Source organism: Monodelphis domestica, chromosome 1 (genome assembly GCF_027887165.1).
Source record: "Monodelphis domestica isolate mMonDom1 chromosome 1, mMonDom1.pri, whole genome shotgun sequence".
Lineage (NCBI taxonomy): Eukaryota > Metazoa > Chordata > Mammalia > Didelphimorphia > Didelphidae > Monodelphis > Monodelphis domestica.
Window position 1 is genome coordinate 28,593,212 of NC_077227.1, and position 17,795 is coordinate 28,611,006.

Here is a 17,795-nt window from a genome sequence, read left to right on the forward strand (position 1 = left end):
TCACCTTTAAACACAGGTCTTCCAAAATGTATGCCTTTACCTGTAAAATTTAATCTGCTTATCTTTGAAAACGCTGCCCTATGGCCATCACCCAATTGGTGGATGAATGGGTATATACAACTTAACCCATTTATCTCACTAGATCTACTGTCTGAATATCATGTTTTAGTTTTACATCTCAACCACATATTAGCTCAGATCATTTTCTGGTCAGCATGCTATTACTCAGATATATTCTCCCTTCCATTTTTCAAAACACTAAAATAAAATATAGTCTCGTGGTCATTTTTCCTTTTTAAATTTTGTGTCCCCCTATGTTTTTCCTTAAAAGAGGAACTGTCTTTCATTAAAAAAAAGTATCTCCATTATTTAGCACTGAGTTTCGCATAAAGAAAAGCCAAACAATTGTTGTTCTTGGTTTTTTTCCCCCATAATTCATTATTGCCTTTTGAAAAAAGTCTCACTCTTATTAGTGATGTTCTGTTTATTACTACTGAAGAACTCTAAGGCTGAGTAAGATATTAGGCAAGTGTCACAGTTGAATTCCTAGGAAACTTTTTTTAATGAAAAGGAAATTCCTCATAAAGAAGGAGATCTTACAGATAGGAATACTTGTGCATACTAGTAGAGTGGCTTTATTCATCTCTATAACACTACCAGTTCTCCTCCATGAACCTGATGGGCATTAGAAAGTGAATGGCACAGGAATACTTACTACAAAAATCATCAGTTAGCATATCTCTTTCCTACATTTTGATAGCATGCAATTTGATGAAAAAGGTCACTAAGTTCAACTATTGAGGCACATTTCTTGGACAGGCACTAAATGATGAGAGAAGTCTGGATTCTTAGGTTTAATCACAGTTATTTCAGTGATCCCAAGTTGCTCAGTGTCATAAAAATCTAACACTGTCCCTGTGAGTGAACATATCCACTAAAGTAGTCATCCACTCATGCTCGTTTGTTTGCCCATCATGCATCAGCAACATTTCAGATGGATCAACAATTCAGGTAACCCAAATCTCAATGATAAGACACTTGCTTGATCTATGTATTGACATATATTTGACCCCTGTTGCCTAAATACTTTAATATTCTATTAATTAGTCTTATTGGCTCCCCCTCTCCTTTCTCTCATCTATACTCTTTACAGCTAACTGATATTTCTAAAACTGAATGTCACTCCCCTGCTCAAAAAGGCTTTAGAAACTTCCTGTTGCCTTTAAGACAAAATATAGAATCCTCTGTCGATCTCATTCTTTTCTCACTTGTTTCTCACTTCCCATTATCATCTGTGCAATGTCCATTTAAGTCACTATAGGCTACTTGCTCTTCTTTTTATATAGAGTCTCATTCCTCTAGTCATGCCTTTGCCCATGCTGTCTTCCATATCTGGGATGTCTTACCTCCTTACCTGAGAGTAGAATCTCTTGTTCTATTCAAGATTCAGATCAAATACTATCTTCTACATAAGGCTATTCCTGGTCCTCCCAAATATGAATATTCGCAAAGCCTTCAATTCTTTTTTTTTTTTTTTAATCTTTACCTTCCATCTCAGAATCAATACTGTGTATTGGTTCCAAAGCAGAAGTGTTAAGGGCAAGGCAAAAGGGGTTAAGTGACTTATCCAGGGTCACATAGCTAGGAAGTGTCTGAGACAAAATTCAAACACAGGAACTCTCAACTCCAGGCCTGGCTCTCAATCCACTGAGCTCCCTACCTTCCCCAATTCAGTTCTTTTTGGTAGAGTTTGTACATGCTTTATAATCACCTACTGGGTACATCAGTGGCTTTCAGAGGGTGTGCAGTGTCATGCTAGTATTCTGTGACTTTCAGAAGATGTACCACAGACTGTATGGACCTTACATGTGCAATCACGTGTAATTTCCACATCAATCATGAACTTAAATGTACGATCACTCATCTCTGTATGAGCTTCCAATGCCACAATTCCTCTAGGAAAAGAATAATACTCTGTTCTGAGCAAAAAGATGTCTGAGAAGTTCTGGTGCACATGCTGTTCTCTCTCAGTCAAACGCAAGCTCTTTGAGTACTGGCACTCTTGTCACACTTTGTATCTTAGGAATCTAATGTAATGTCTGGTGAATAACAGGTACTTAAAAAATGTGTGAATTGAATTGAACTGAAAGTTGGAACAAAGATAACATCAAGCTGTGCCTGAATGGACAATGAGCTGGGTGGGTTGCCTGAATGGACAATGAGTCGGTTGGGTCATGCAACCAAAAAAATAAGGGAGAACAGATTATAGTTCTAGAAATACAAAGGTGTCCACAAAATTACAAAAACACCAGAGATATATTGTGCAAGAAGAGCACATATGATAAAGCACAGAGAAATTAGAACCAGAACCAGCAAAGGTAGAACTTACTTGAATGAGAGCATGGCTCCATCGGTACAAGATAAGTAGAAATCTAATTTTCATTGGAAGTTTCCTCTAATAATGTTGGACTGTTCTTTTAAAGAATATGGTACAGCAGATTTGGATACTGTACTTGAAGGCAGTATGACATGGGTTCAGAATCTCCTTTCAGGCCATTACTAAATAAGAAATGAGCAAGTCACTTTGCTTTTCTGGTCCTCAGTTTCTCTGATTCTAAAATGAAAGTTACTAGTTTTTAAAGATGATGTCAAAGATATTTTGCAGCTCTAAAACTAAGATCCTAAAATCTGGTGATGCTGTGTGGAAATGATTTGATAAAATTATCTAACAAACACAAATACTGCTTTCTATTTTAATTTTTCTCTGAGTCTTAATTTAAGAAATTTGCTGATTTTCTCAATTTTCTGACAAACTCAGAAGGGCAATCAAAACATTTAAAGTAATTGTTAAAAATAGGATCCCTTTCATTCCTATCCTTAGAAGTTGTTTAAAATCTATGAGTTTCTGCATCATTGTATCACTGTCTACAAAGTTCCATGTGTGATTGAGGTGAGAGGTATGGGTGGGAGGTGACTTTTCAGTAAGGGGAACTGGCACTGTTCTTTGGGAAAAGGAGCATGCATAACTTTTATTCCCCAGGACTTAGTGTTTGGAGTAAATTAGTGATGATTTTCTATATTGCCATTGTAAAACAGCTCTTTTCAAACACAGCATTTCCAAGGGAGATCATCGTCCCTTCTGCAATTTATTTTTCATTTTCTTTCCCAAGACATCAAAGATGAGTGGCAGAGAAGTCTATTTTTCAACAATATCTGTTCTTTCCTCTATTTATATTTCTTAAGGTAATGAATGCAGTTCTTATTCTAGGATTTATAAAAGAAGATTTTTCAAAAACACTAATGTTGGTGTTTTTTTTATTGTTGACAGATTATAAAGACACAGGCAATTTAGAATTGGAAGGGAATATCTTAGTGGGTTGCACCTACCTGTGGGCCACAGGTCCCAGTGGGTAGCAGGGCAGAGAGTTATTACATTGGATCTGGGAATTTATAAATAAGACAGCATCCCTTCCATAGGCAAAATAATTCTCTTGTATAAATATGCTGTCTTTCAAAAGTGAGTAGATGCTGCTGTGATGAATAAAATAGAAATACTTGGGAAATGTCATTGAATTCATTGGAACCTTTTGTCATCATGCATTTTTGTAACAACAGATGTTATTTGAGACTACTCAAATGGTAAAGGCAAATATAGACCTATTTCCAATAAAAGTCTCCCTAACAATTAGAATCATTGATAAATAAAATGGATTGCCTCTGCATGTAATGGCCTCCCCCTCATAGGACGTCTTCAAGCAGAGGCTGAATAACCAACTTCTCACTTATGTTCAAGAAAAAGTACTATTGGAGGTAAGTGTTACCTAGAGAGCCACTGAAATATTCTCCAATCTAAGACTGTGCTTCTATGACATGATCATATGTGAAGGCTATGATATTTTTGGATGTGATAAAGGAATATCTTAACTAGAAAAAGTTTGTTCTATTCCACTACTTCCATTTCTTTTCAAGCTGAAGGTGCTAAGATGCAGAAAAGGGAACTTACTTAAGGTCACCAAGCTAGAAGATGGTAATGAGAGGGCTTGATCACAGGTGTTCTGGATCCAGATCCAGAATTCTTTCATTGGAAACCCTGTATCTCCAAAAAAGTAAACTGAACTGGAGAAGTTACTGACTTTGCCTTAAAGGGACTTTTATAGTCATTGAAGCTCTGATTTGGGTCCTATAAATCTCTTTAGCCACATCACTTTTCATTAGCTGTAAATGGCTTCCCCTTCTATGGCAGATTTAAATATGACAGCATTCTTAAATCTACTCCCCCCCTCTATAGAATCACAACATATTTATATAGTTTACATAGAATTTCCAGGAGGCAAATGAGTCTATGATCTTAAGTTCTAGTCCTATTTTAAATAAATAGTAGTGTGACCTTGGGCAAGTTGCTTAAATTCAATTTCCTTATCTTTCAAACAAGAGAGATGGATTAGATGCACTCTAAAGAAATCAGGGTAATTACTGAGGCAGATCCCAAACTTTTTAAGGTATCTTAAGACACCTTAATTTGTTATCACCTTATTTGTCTATGGTACTTCCAGGTGATCTTTCAGAGAAACAAAACAACTCCCACATTTCAGATTCTATCTCAAATGAGATTTTGGAAGCTTACCTCCAGAAGCCTGTTGGTGTGTTCACGGAATATAGCAGCGTATTCTTTCATTTCCTTTTCTCTTCCATTCTTGGCTGCTTCAATGAGAACAAGAAGTGGGACTGTTGTGTCCAAGAAAGAGTCCGATACATGGTCAATAATGGCCTTACGGAGCTGCAGTAAAGGTAAAAAAAAGCACCATTTCAGTTAAGTTTTAATTTGTATACCATTCTGTAAACTATACAAGTTATCCTCACATAAAAGGAATCATAGGACATAGAGATAAAAATTACCTTGGACAGCTACCATCTCTAGGCTTTTGCACTGGCTGATCTCATTTGTTGGAGTGCATTGTCTCCTTATTTAGGGTTTATAAAACTGCCAGTTTCCTTCAAAACTCAGATTAAGTGTTGCATTCTATATACAGGATTTCCCTATCTCTCTAAGTCACCACAGGCTTTCTTCACCAAAAAAATAAGGAATGACTTGTAAAAATGGCACGTGTGTATGTGCCTATATCTCGCTATGCATACGTACAGTTATATGTACTCTCCCCAGAAAGAATGCAAGTAACTTGAAGGCCAGGATGGTTATTTTCTCCTTGTTTTCCCACTGACTTATCATGGAGCCTAGAAAATTTTGTTTTATTCTACAGTAGATTGGAAGGCTACTGAATAGGTGATAGGGCCAGATCTGTACTTTATGAGAGTAATTTGACAGCTGAGAGGATAATGAATTGGAGTATATAAAGACAAAACAGGAAACAGCTAGGAGGTTCAGTGGAGAGAGTGACTGTAGAGTCAGGAAGACCTGAGTTCAAATATGGTCTCAGACATCTCCTAGTTGTATGACCCTGGGCAAGTCCCTTAACCACTGACTGCCTGACAAAAGGATCCCTGGAAAAGAAAATAAAGATTTACTCTAAAGTCCTTGCCAAGAAAACCCTATACATAACAATGGCTCATGGGTCAAGAAAAGTCAGACAACACTGAATAACTGAATAGCAACAGAGATAGGACAGGAAAAACAAACAAAAAAACTCCTTTAATAGAATAGGTATGAGGTCATTACAGCTTGCCTCAGGAGAGTGGCAAAGTCAGAAGGGAAAAGGAACTTGTCTGAGAGATATTGCAAACTTGAAATCAATTGGCCTTAGCAATAGCTTGGATATGAGGAGTCAGAGTAAGTTGTCAAGATGACAGCTAGTTGTGACTTGGGGGATGATGATATCCCTGACAGTGAAAGAGAAACTCAAAAGAGGGGAGAATTTTTGGGGGGAAGATAATGGGTTGAATTTAAGTTGTCTACAGAGTATTCAGTTTGAGCTATGAGAAAGATATTTCATTGTTCGAAAGAAGATCTAAGAATAATCAATAAAAAAGGATAATTGATCTGATAACATAATCAAGTGAACATATTGACAGGGAAATGAAATACAAGTTAAGGAGGGGACATTTTCCCCATAAAAACTAGAGAATATGCTTGTGTGTGTGTGTGTGTGTGTGTGTATGTGTGTGTGTGTGTGTGTGTGTGTGTGTGTGTATTTACAGAAGAGAAAAACTGAATTTCAGAAAAGGAAAATGAACCATCATCCAGGGTCATAAAATAGATTTATTTGTGCCGGTTCTAGAACCCAGATCTCTCTATTTTGAAGCCAGTATTCTCTGTGTCATATCTTATTATCTTCTTAGAAAAAGTAGTCTCCATGCCATACGAATAAAGACAGCTTCAGCAGGCAAAAACTTCCCATAAGGATATCAAGTGTTACCCTATTTAAAGGCATCGAATCCAGTCATATCACAATCATATGATTGCTCTTCAAAAGCATATATTTTTCTCCTCGTTATGCTTAACTCAGTGGTCAGATTGTAAGTTAGAGCATCCACATTTAAAAAAAAAACAGCATTAAAATATTTACCCACTTACGTACACATGTGTCTACATCATGTATTTTCATAATTGCAAAATTACAAAATGTTTTCTACCTTGTTGGAGGAGCTGACAATAAATTTTGATTAGCTAAATTGTAGACTTCATGGTAATTAAACCAACTGAGATCACCGATTATGCCAGTTGATAACAGATTAATAGAGCAAGGAGAATAATAAATGAGCCTGATGTCCAATTTTCTCCATTTACATTAATTGTTCTTGCACTCCCAGCTTAAATTATTAAACAAGTCGAACATTCTGCTACAAATTAGTTCTCTTAAATTAGATTTCATGTAAGCTCATAAGTGACAGTCAGGCAATTACCCAGCTTCACAGATATTTGCTGAGTTCTAAACCTACCTAAGAAAAATGAATACATTTTGCTTTTATAACATTGAACCCGGTAAGAGAATCATGAAAGAGGGTATCAGTTTATCTGTTAGCAACAATGATAATAAACATCCCACAGAGGATAGGAAAATCCTGTCACTTAGTTTAGTCATTCCTACCTTGAAAATAAAGAGACAACCCATTTTCCAAAACCAAAATTACAAATTTCTTGATATTCAAAAATATAGATAAAGATCTATTTGCTTATATATGTTTACATGTATAAATATATGTTAATATAGTTTATTTATATTCATATAATACATGTACACATGTGTACACAGTGATACTTTAAAATAAGGCAAACTCAAACTATTTGTGAAAATCAGTGAAGAGACCTCAAAGTTTATAGCAAGGAAATCCTTTGCCTATCTATTAGTCTTTCCATATAACACTTCATAAGATCACAGAGTTGGAATTCAACCTCATAACTAGCTGTGTGACCCTAGGCAAGTAATTTAACTTTTTTTGCCTTAATTTCTTCAACTGGAAAATGAGGATAATAACAGTACCTAGCTTGATGGGATGTTGTGAGGATTGAATGTGATAAAATTTGCAAAATGTTTTTATCACAGTGTCTGGTATATAGTAGGGACTATATAAATATTTATTCCCTTTTTCATTGCAAAAACAAAACAAAAATGAGACTCCTGACTTCAAGACTACATTCTGATAATTTGTTCAGTTGTTCAATTTCACTGATCTGACTTCCTCCCTCAAAAGATAAAGATCAATCCCCAACCCCTTCTCATCAACAGCATTGCTTTCTATTAATCTGTGACAGTGGTTCTAGTCTATGTGAGAATGCTTTCTCAATGACTCTTAATATTCAGTTCCTATTAACAAGAGCTTCCATCCCTGCTTCTTCCTATGTGACCAACCCATCTCCATTTCCAGTTATGAATTTTGTAGATAACAGCCCTTATGCAACTTCTTACACCTCAGCCTTTTTATGTCCAACAGATATTAACACTGTAATAACTCATAAATGTGGTTCCATAGATGTTACAGAGTTCCATGATCTATAAGCAAATAACTTCCATCATGAGAAAATTAGTAATAAAGATAAATTTTTGTGTCAGTAAGAATTTAAGGATTTTAAATCCTTAATGAATACCCCAAAACTTCTAGAGGAGAAAGGTGAGTTAAAGGAGAATAAAGATGGGGAGGGAAAGGAAGAGAAAGGAGAATAGAAAGAGGAGGAAGAAAAAGGGAATAAGAAAGAGGGGGAAGGGAGGAAAAGGATGAAATATATATATGTACACATATATGTATATAAAACTTTAAAATTTGAAAAGGGCTTTGTTCCTTTGTGTAGTTAAGTTGTACTGTTTTATGAATGGGAAAACCAAGGCTTTGGGCAGTCAAATGCCAACCATCCCACATGGATGGATAGTGCCAGGATTTGTGTTTTGATTATCTAGTTATAGAACCAGTTCTCTTTCCTATGGAAGATTTTTTTTACAAAGACATTTATTTTTCACACCTGATGTATGCAAAAGGAATGTGCAAAATTAGGGATAGATGAGGTCTGAATAAGACAGGATCCATCCCCTCAAGAAGCTTGAAGTCTGGTTTGGCTATAAGAGATAGTCTGAACTAGCTACAATTAAAAGCAGTAGAAGTATAAAATGAATGGCCATAATAACATGTTAATGTTAGTCAATCAGGGAAGGCCTACCAGATACCGTGGTCTATGAAATGGGTTTTGAAGAAAAATATACTTCTTTCTTTTACTACAGAGAAGGTGGAGGGGGGGAGGATTCTGTGGCTGCAAAATGTTTTATGTGTTTTCAGACACAATCAATACATCCAATGGCTACATTGATTTAATTTGATTTCTTTTTACATTTTCCTTAAACTTTGCTTCAAGTGAAAGTTCACTGAGTATTAAAGAAAGCGTATGACTTGAAATGAATGTGATAGAAAAATAAACAATATCAATAAGATGAGAAGAAAGAAGAAATGCAAGAAAAATTTGAGATACCTGAAGTCTAGTACTTGGTAGACAGTCACAATGGGAAAGTGTCATAGGGAAGCTTGCCTGTGATTCAGTCACCAAAGAGAGGTAGTCTAGTAGGTATTTTCTTATTTTAATAAGTTACTTTTGGTAATTAAGTACTGACTTCATTTGTTTCTATACTACTGAAGACATCTAAATATCATCAATATTTTCTAGCATCTTGGGGGAAAGCTTTTGATCATCTTACCCTTGTTAATGCTCTCGCTGTCATATCTTTCCATCTATTTCTTTCTAGAGTCCCTTCCAAGCCTGATTTCCCCTTCTCCTTTTCACTCTCTAACTACCTTCACTGATTTCACTTAACCCTTCTGAGAAAGTCTTTAGAGCAAGCCAAGATACTTGTATCTAAACAGTAAGCTGTGAGATTCAGGAAAAAAACCCTTTAATTCCCAATGATGTTTTTTACTTAAACTCTTGACAATAGTATATTGTCCCCCAAGTTTAGAATCCATCTCCACATTTCAGGTGTATTGCTTAATGGACAGTAGAAAGATGACAAAGGATTAGAAACAAAATTAGAAGACATTAAACAAAATAGGCTCATGGAAGAATCTGTTAGAACCCACTCATAATTCTCTTTTGAAAAGGGGCTGAGCTTGCTAACAGAATTATAGTATCCAGCATCAAGGAAGCACTGAACCTGAATTACCATATATGCTCTTTCATCTGTTCTGAAATAATAGGTTTAGAATTTGAAATCATCCCCAACATCAAGAATAATTTTCTTACATGAATAATTACTAAATCACACCCAATTCATCCCAAACAATCTTATCTTATTTCCCCTAATTCAATGACACATATCATCCAATCCTGGGGCTATATATTTAGTAGTGAAGGGTCAGATTCAAGAAAATATAGTCCATGAGTTCCATGTCACCAAGAAAGGCAAATAGGTATGACCAGACTGGCACTTATCTTTGCCATTTATCTTGAAAGCAGAATTCATATTCTCTCTCTCTCTCTCTCTCTCTCTCTCTCTCTCTCTCCCCCCTCTCTCTCTACTGTCATGGACTCCTTTGACAATCTACTGAATTGTATGGACCTCTTCTGAGACTATAATACCAATAGTACAATTACCAATAATCTCATTTTATAGAGTAGGTTCAGAGAGGTTAAATCACTTATTCATGTTTAATCAAGCTATAATTGTTGGAAGGAATAATTGAAGTCCAATTTCTCCTGACTTCAAATGCAGTACTCTTTCTTCACCACACTAGTGTGAGAACTATTATCTCCATTTCACAAATAAGGAAACAGATTGAGAGATGGCATGACTTCAGTGTCACAGGAATGTGGAAATAAATATATAAAATAACTTAGGACTACCTAGTCCAGCACTGGTGAAATATTTGCACATGTGATGAACTGACACTGGGAAAGCTACTCCATTCTCCCTCTTCCCAGCACCCAAAGACACTTTTTGCATGCTCTGCCTCTCTTCCCAGCCACCCAAACCAAGCACTTCCTCCCTCAGCTCTCTAGTATAATGTGGTGGGGTTCTGGTGGGGATTCACAGGCAGCTTGAAGTGTCAGGTGGGTTATGTGAACTTGAAAACCTTTGGCAATGCTGATGTAGTCCAACACCTTCACATTAACATTGAAGCAATGAAAGTGGAAGAGGCTAAGTGAATTACTCATGGTCAGAACAGTAGTAAGCCTATCAGAAGAAGAATTTGAATCCAGGTCTTCTGAGTCCAAAACACCAAAATACTTATAAAAGTATGAAATATCTGAGTTGATACTTGAAATAAGATAATGTGACTTTACTCCTAGTGTCCTTCTTTCTCTCCCATATTGCTGCTTACAAATATTTGTTAGTAAGAATGGCAACCAAGAAGCATTATCTAATACCTACTACTAAAACCATTGTGAATTCTATATTCAGTGAGAACAAGGAAGCTTGGATGGAGAATACATTCATTCATAGCTAGAGAATTCATCTTTTTTTTTTTTTTAAGACCCTTACCGTCTGTCTTGGATTCAATACTGTATATTGGCTCCAAGGCAGAAGAGTGGTAAGGGCTAGGCAATGGGGGTCAAGTGACTTGCCCAGGGTCACACAGCTGGGAAGTATCTGAGGCCAGATTTGAACCCAGGACCTCCCATCTCTAGGCCTGTCTCTCAATCCATTGAGCTACCCAGCTGCCCCCTAGAGAATTCATCTTGACTTCCAAACAAAGTTATATTGGATTTACCATTTGTCTTTGCCCTCATTTGTACTTTGCACTTCTAACTGATATAAGATTGTTGAGTTCTTTATTTTTTCAGGGAACCTATTTCATCCTTTCAGAAAGATTATTTTTCCACATTAGAAGGTAGTAGGACAAACATATATAAATATGTATGTACATGTATATGTACACATATATGTATGTGTATGTACATATTTATTCTATGTGTGGATATGTATGACATTCAAACAGACCTGTATACATATACAAATACATATGCCCACATATTATAAGTGTGTATATTTACAATAATATAATAATAAAAATTTATAATAATTTCTGTATATAAATTTACATATATTATAAATATAGGTATACATAGATACATATCTTTATAATGCATGGATCTATATATACACAGGTGTGTATATACATATATATTCCAAATTAAAGGAAGACTCTTAAAAATCTTCCTTTAAATCTCAAAATTATATCTCAATGTCTAGCTGATAAGGGATAGGACCTAGAAGAAGTAAATAAGCAGAAAGTTGAAGCAAGGAAGCAGGATCCATAGGACATCCTTACATTTTTGGTGGTGTTTTATCAGCAAGAGGGGCAGTAATCATAAGAATTCTGAACATTAACATTTCTTTTTTATTTGTCTGGAAACAAAGACTGAAAGAGATAAAGTGACTAACAGGGAGATAGGATTGACACTTTGATCTCACTCTCCCTCATCCCACATATCCAATCAGCTGTCAAATCTTATAGTATGTAGGCTCATAGATACTGTTCCCAACTAACCTATTCTTAGTACTTCCAAGTTCAGTTCTCTACTTCAGGTCCTTAACCTCTGTAATAGCGCATATAATTCACAACTAAATTGCTTCTTTGCCTGTCATTCACTCCTTTTATTCATTCTGTAGCCAAGTACCAAAATGAATTTCCTTTAGTTAGTCTGACCATATCATTCCCATCCTTAATAATCACCCAATGGCTGTGTATCATCTCTAATATCAAATATAAAACCCTCTATTTACCATTCAAATATCATCATAATATGGCTCCAAACACATTCTTAGACTTTTTATTCATCATTTCTCTTTCCACATTCCATAGGCCAGTCTGACCTTCTTAGTGTTTCCTCATTTCTGACATCCCAAGCTCCCACATATTTACCATTGAATGACTGAATCCCTTCCAGGAATTTTTCCCTTCCCGTTATATATGTACCTCTTAGAATCTCTCTTAGGGAATCAAGTGCTAATTTTTATATTGACTCTTTCCTGATCCCCTTGCCCCTCTTTGAACCAATATCCTACCTCCCAAAATGATATATTTATTTTATAAGTTGGTCACATATATATGTATATATATACGCATGTATAGATATAGATATACATGTGTGTGTGTGTTATTTCCTTCAAAAGAATGTATCCTTATGTATATGGAAAAGGTATTATTTCATTTTTGTCTTTGTACCACCATTGCCTATCACAGTACTTGGCACATTGCAGGCAATTGATACATAAGTTTAATAAATAAAGGTCTTTTTTGAGCTAGATAGTATTTTACCAATGGAGATGCCATTGAATAAGATGATTTGCCACCTGATGTCCAGCTACACCTTAAGGAACTATTGGTCTTTCCATATGACCTATAGATAATTTCTCTTCTATATGTAATTGCCTCCTATTAAAATGTGAAAGTGGGGGCAGCTGGGTAGCTCAGTGGATTGAGAACCAGGCCTACAGACAGGAGGTCCTAGGTTCAAATCTGACCTCAGACACTTCCCAGCTGTGTGATTCTGGGCAAGTCACTTAACCCCCATTGCCTATCCCTTACCACTCTTCTGCCTTGGAACCAATACACAGTATTGATTCCAAGATGGAAGGTGAGGGTTTAAAAAATGTGAAATCATTTAGCATAATGATTTTCTTGTATTTATTTTACTGTGTCCGTTGTTTAGCACAATTCTTTGTGCATAGTAAGCCCTTAGTATTCTTTTGTTCAATAGAAGAAAAACAACTACTTGATCACATGGGTTGATGGGGATATGATTGGGGATATAGACTCTAAATGATTACCCTAGAGCAATTATTACCAATAATATGGAAATAGGTCTTGACCAATGACACATGTAAAACCCAATGAAATTGTGCGTCAGCTACAGGAGGGCGGTATGGGGGTGGGGAGGGAAAGAAAATGAATCTTGTAACCATGGGAAAATATTCTAAATTAATAAATTAAAAAAAATTTCCAAAATATGTGAAAAATTATTTCATTCACTCATTTCCAATTAAATGTGTACAAAAAAACATGAACAAACAATTCTCAAAAGAAGTAATCATACACCATAAGAGAATGTTCTAAACCATATTTAAAATAAGAATCAAAATAAATCTGTTTTCATGTAACAACCAGATGATTGGCAAAAATGGCAAAAGATGGAAATAGCCCAATTTACAGAAGTTGTGCAATGATTGGCATACAAATGAACTGTAAGTAGAATTGGTTGAACTATTATGCTAAGAAAGTAGATCAAATGTTTTTGACTTTGACACAGGAATCTAACTGAAAAGCATAACTTATATCAAGGATATGAATGACAAAAAAAGGAGGGCTTCTTGTTCACCAAAATATTTACATAAGCACTTTTTTTTGTCAAAGCATAGAATTGGGAAACAAAATGGATGCCTACTAAATAAGGAATGACTAATCAAATTGTGATTCATCAATGTAATGAAATTAAATGATGAATATATTATAGATTTAGAAGGATGAGAAGAATTTTTTGAACTGATTCAAAATAAAATAAGGAAAGTCAAGAGAACAATATACTCAAAGACTACCACAATTTAAATAAAAGAACAACAAAAAAGTAAAACTGAAATTATAATGGCAAACTTGGCCAAAAAGAAGGTAAAGAAGAGAATACCTCCCTTCACTTATCTGCAGAGGTGAAAAACCATGGATTGTTATTAATTCATATAATGTCTCATTTTTTTGGATCGGTTTGTTTGTTTTGCTGAAGTACTTCAAAATTTTCCACTTATTTTTTATCACAAGAAATTACTTTTCTGGACTGTGGGGAGATGCAATGGGAAATGGAGTAGAATTAGTTGCATGTCTAATTCATTGATCTGATTTTCTTCTATTTTATTGATTTAAGCATTTTTTAAAACCCTTACCTTTTGTCTTGGAATCAATACTGTGTATTGGTTCCAAGGCAGAAGAGTGGTAAGGGCTAGGCAATAGGGGTCAAGTGACTTGCCCAGGGTCACACAGCTAGGAAGTGTCTGAGGCTAGATTTGAACCTAGGACCTCCCATCTCTAGGCCTGACTCTCATTCCGCTAAGCCACCCAGCTGCTCCATTTAGTCAAGATTTAAGGAATGTCTCTAGTTAAACACTTATGAAAAATCATTTCCAAATGTTTCCAAACAGGGGAATGATTGATTTTTTTAACCCTTACCTTCTGTCTTGTAGTCAATACTGTTTATTGGTTCTAAGGCAGAAGAATGGTAAGGGATAGGCAATGGGGGTTAAGTGACTTTCCCAGAATCACAGAGCTGGAAAGTGTGTGAAGCCAGATTTGAAACTTGGACCTCCTGTCTCTAGGTTTGGTTCTCAATCCACTGAGCTACTCAGCTGCGGCCAATTTAAGCATTTAAAGATAGAAATTTTCTCTAACTATTAATATGGCTGCATCCCATATATTTTGATATGTTGTCTTATTGATGTAATTATTTTTAATTAAATTATTGATTGTTTTCTATGATTTTTTCATTATCCCAATTCATTCTTTAGGACTATTTATTTTAAATTACTTTTTAACTTTTCTTTACATAGCCTTTATTGGATGAAATTTTATTGCTTTATGATCTGAAAAGGATACATTAATATTTTAGCTTTTCTGCATTTGTCATGATTTTTATGCCCTAATATTTTGTCAGTTTCTGTGTCAGTCTTGTATCCCTGAGAAAAAATGTATTTTCATTTCTATTCCAAATCAATTTTTTCTAGATGTCTATCAACTCTGACTTTTCTAAAATTCTATTTACCTTCTTAATATTGTTCTTAATTTTTTTTAGTTTGAGTCTTCTGGTTCTGAGCAGGTGAAGTTGAGGTTCTCCACCAGCATAGCTGTACCATTGATTTCTCCCTGTGCATTTCATTTAATTTCTTTTAAAATTTGGATTCTGTATCATTTGGTGCATATGTTTGGTGCTGTTATTACTTGTCTACGATGCCTTTTATCAAAATGTAGTTTCTATCTTTATCTTTTAATTAGATTAATTTTTGCTTTTGCCTTTCCTGAGATCATAATTACTTCCTCTGATTTTTCATTTTTACTTTAGCGTAAGCATAAGGTCTTCTTTTCCAGCTCTCAGCCTTACTCTGCGTTTTTCTCTCTCTGCTTCAAATGTATTTCTTATAAACAATATATTGTAAGTCTCTGATTTTTAATCTCTTCTGCTTTCTACTTCTGTTTTATGGGTAAGTTCATCCCATTGACATTCAAAGTAAAGGTTACTATCTACATATTTTCCTCCATCTCATTTCCCCCCTTTTATCCATCTCTCTCTCCTTTCATCTTGTCCTTCTTCACAATGTCTTACTTCTAGCCACAGCCTCCCCTATTTTTCCCTCTCTTCTATCAATCCTCCATTCTTATCCCCCTTTTCTCATATTTCTTTCTAGTGTAAGAAAAATTTCTATACAAAACTGAGTATGGACACTATTCAATGGGAATGATTTTAAACAAAATACATCAATAAAATTTCATTTTAAAATGAGTGTTTGAGTGTTTAAGTGAGTCTGACTCTAAAAATCAAACTCTTTTATGGATATCTGAAGACAACCACCTAGACAATGTCATTGTCACACAGAGAACAACTTTCAGGCATCGCAAAATTTCTTTGGCTTTAGGGATCAAAATGAATGGAGAGGGTGTCTAGTCCAAACTTCTTTTTTATCCATTGATAACCTGACAGAAATCTGACAACCTAGAAAATATTAGAAGAGATATATTTTAACCCAAGACTTCAGATTCCCTGGTTAATGCTCTTTTTTATCCATAGAAACCCCCTTCAAAAACTCAATCCACACTCTAGTCCTTTGAATAAAAACTAAATGAACTTTTTTGTCATACTGTTAGTGAAGAGAGACTCAGATACACACAGGAGGGATATATGAAAAAATCATATAATGTAATAATGGAAATTTCCATATCACTTCAAGGTATGCCATGAACTTTCAACCAGCAAGTGCATGAGGTCGATTAAAGAGTTGTGTTTAATATTCTCTCTCTCAAAGACATAGAAATAATGCTACTAATGAAACAACATATATACATATATCATATAAAGAAATGATAGAATTTCCTTCTCCCTAGGGGAAATAAAAAATGGAATAGGAATCTGAGAAACAGATATACTTAGCCAAGATTTACAGGGGTGAGGATGACTCATGTTTATGTTTTAAATAACATTTTTATTGTCAGTAACTTAGAGAGAATGGGACACTGAGGGGGACTGGCAGCTTTTTAAACAGTCAGAAGGAGATCCCTATGAAATGCTCCCACCTGATCAGAGCTACGGGAACAAGCCAAAAGGATGTTTGCACTAATACTTATATGTTTTTGTACTTTAGAAAGACAGAGTAGGGGATTTAGACTGTTGATTAATATGTCAAAAGTTACAGAATTTTAGATTTTATATAGTATCTCAAAGGCCATTTATTCCAATCATCACCCAAAGTGGAATACCTTTTATAGTATTCCAAAGAATTAGTCCTCTAGCCTTTGCTAGAAGACCTCCAATGAGAGGAAATTACCTACCTTCCAAAGAAGTCCATCCCACCTATGAAAAGCTAAATTTGTTACAAAGTTGTTTGGGTATTAGAATGGTTTAAATGTTTTTCTCCAATACTTTCAATTAATTGTCATGTGGCATGCAGGCCGGATTGCTCCTGCAAATGTTCTCCAACTTGTCCATTCTAGATAATGGATGCACTTTAAACTTACAGCTCTAGGTAAATGTCAGTTTATTATTTTTGTTGTTATCTGACAGTCATCTGGTCCCCAGTTTGGTGATGATGTCATTCTCTAAACTTATTGCACTCCTGTTGAGTTCAGTATTTATAAGTAATATCCTAGTAAACGCACAACAACCCGATTCTTCAGAAAAGAAAAATTATACACACTGACACACACATACACACTTTTGAGTTGAATCTATATTACTGCCATTACATTAAGGCTAGACTATTAAAAATAATAATAAATCACACCCTGATTTATAGTGACTGGGGAATTCTGAGGTATATATGCTTATAATAAAAAATTAACAATTATCTCTTGACTGCTGGATCTAGCACACATATGATCAATTCCCTTCCTAACATGTGACAACAAGAACTAAACAAAATGCTCCATGTGTAATCTGACCAGTACAATACAAATAAGCCCTCATTCTAGACATTATGAATTTCAATTCAGGCTCCAAAAGCAATAATTTTTGGTGGCCTCTGTGATGATGTTAACTCATATTGAGCTTACTGTTCATTCAGACCTTTCGATTAAAAAAAAAATACTGGAGAAAGGAAAGTATAATATGAGGAATAGAGGAATGTGTCCAGAATAAAGTCATGAAAGGCTAGTATGATCAGTGA

The 17,795-nt window shown here is 35.2% G+C and overlaps 1 protein-coding gene across 6 annotated transcripts in view; it reads right to left on the reverse strand.

Moving 5' to 3' along the window:
• CTNNA3 (catenin alpha 3) overlaps window positions 1–17,795 on the reverse strand; it is a 2,164,949-nt gene that overhangs the window by 1,060,664 nt on the left and 1,086,490 nt on the right. For all 6 annotated transcript variants that reach the window (XM_056819226.1, XM_056819225.1, XM_056819237.1 and 3 more), the window contains one exon: window positions 4,625–4,777. In XM_056819226.1, coding sequence (XP_056675204.1) covers window positions 4,625–4,777 — 153 coding nt within the window. The remainder of the gene's footprint in view (window positions 1–4,624; window positions 4,778–17,795) is intronic.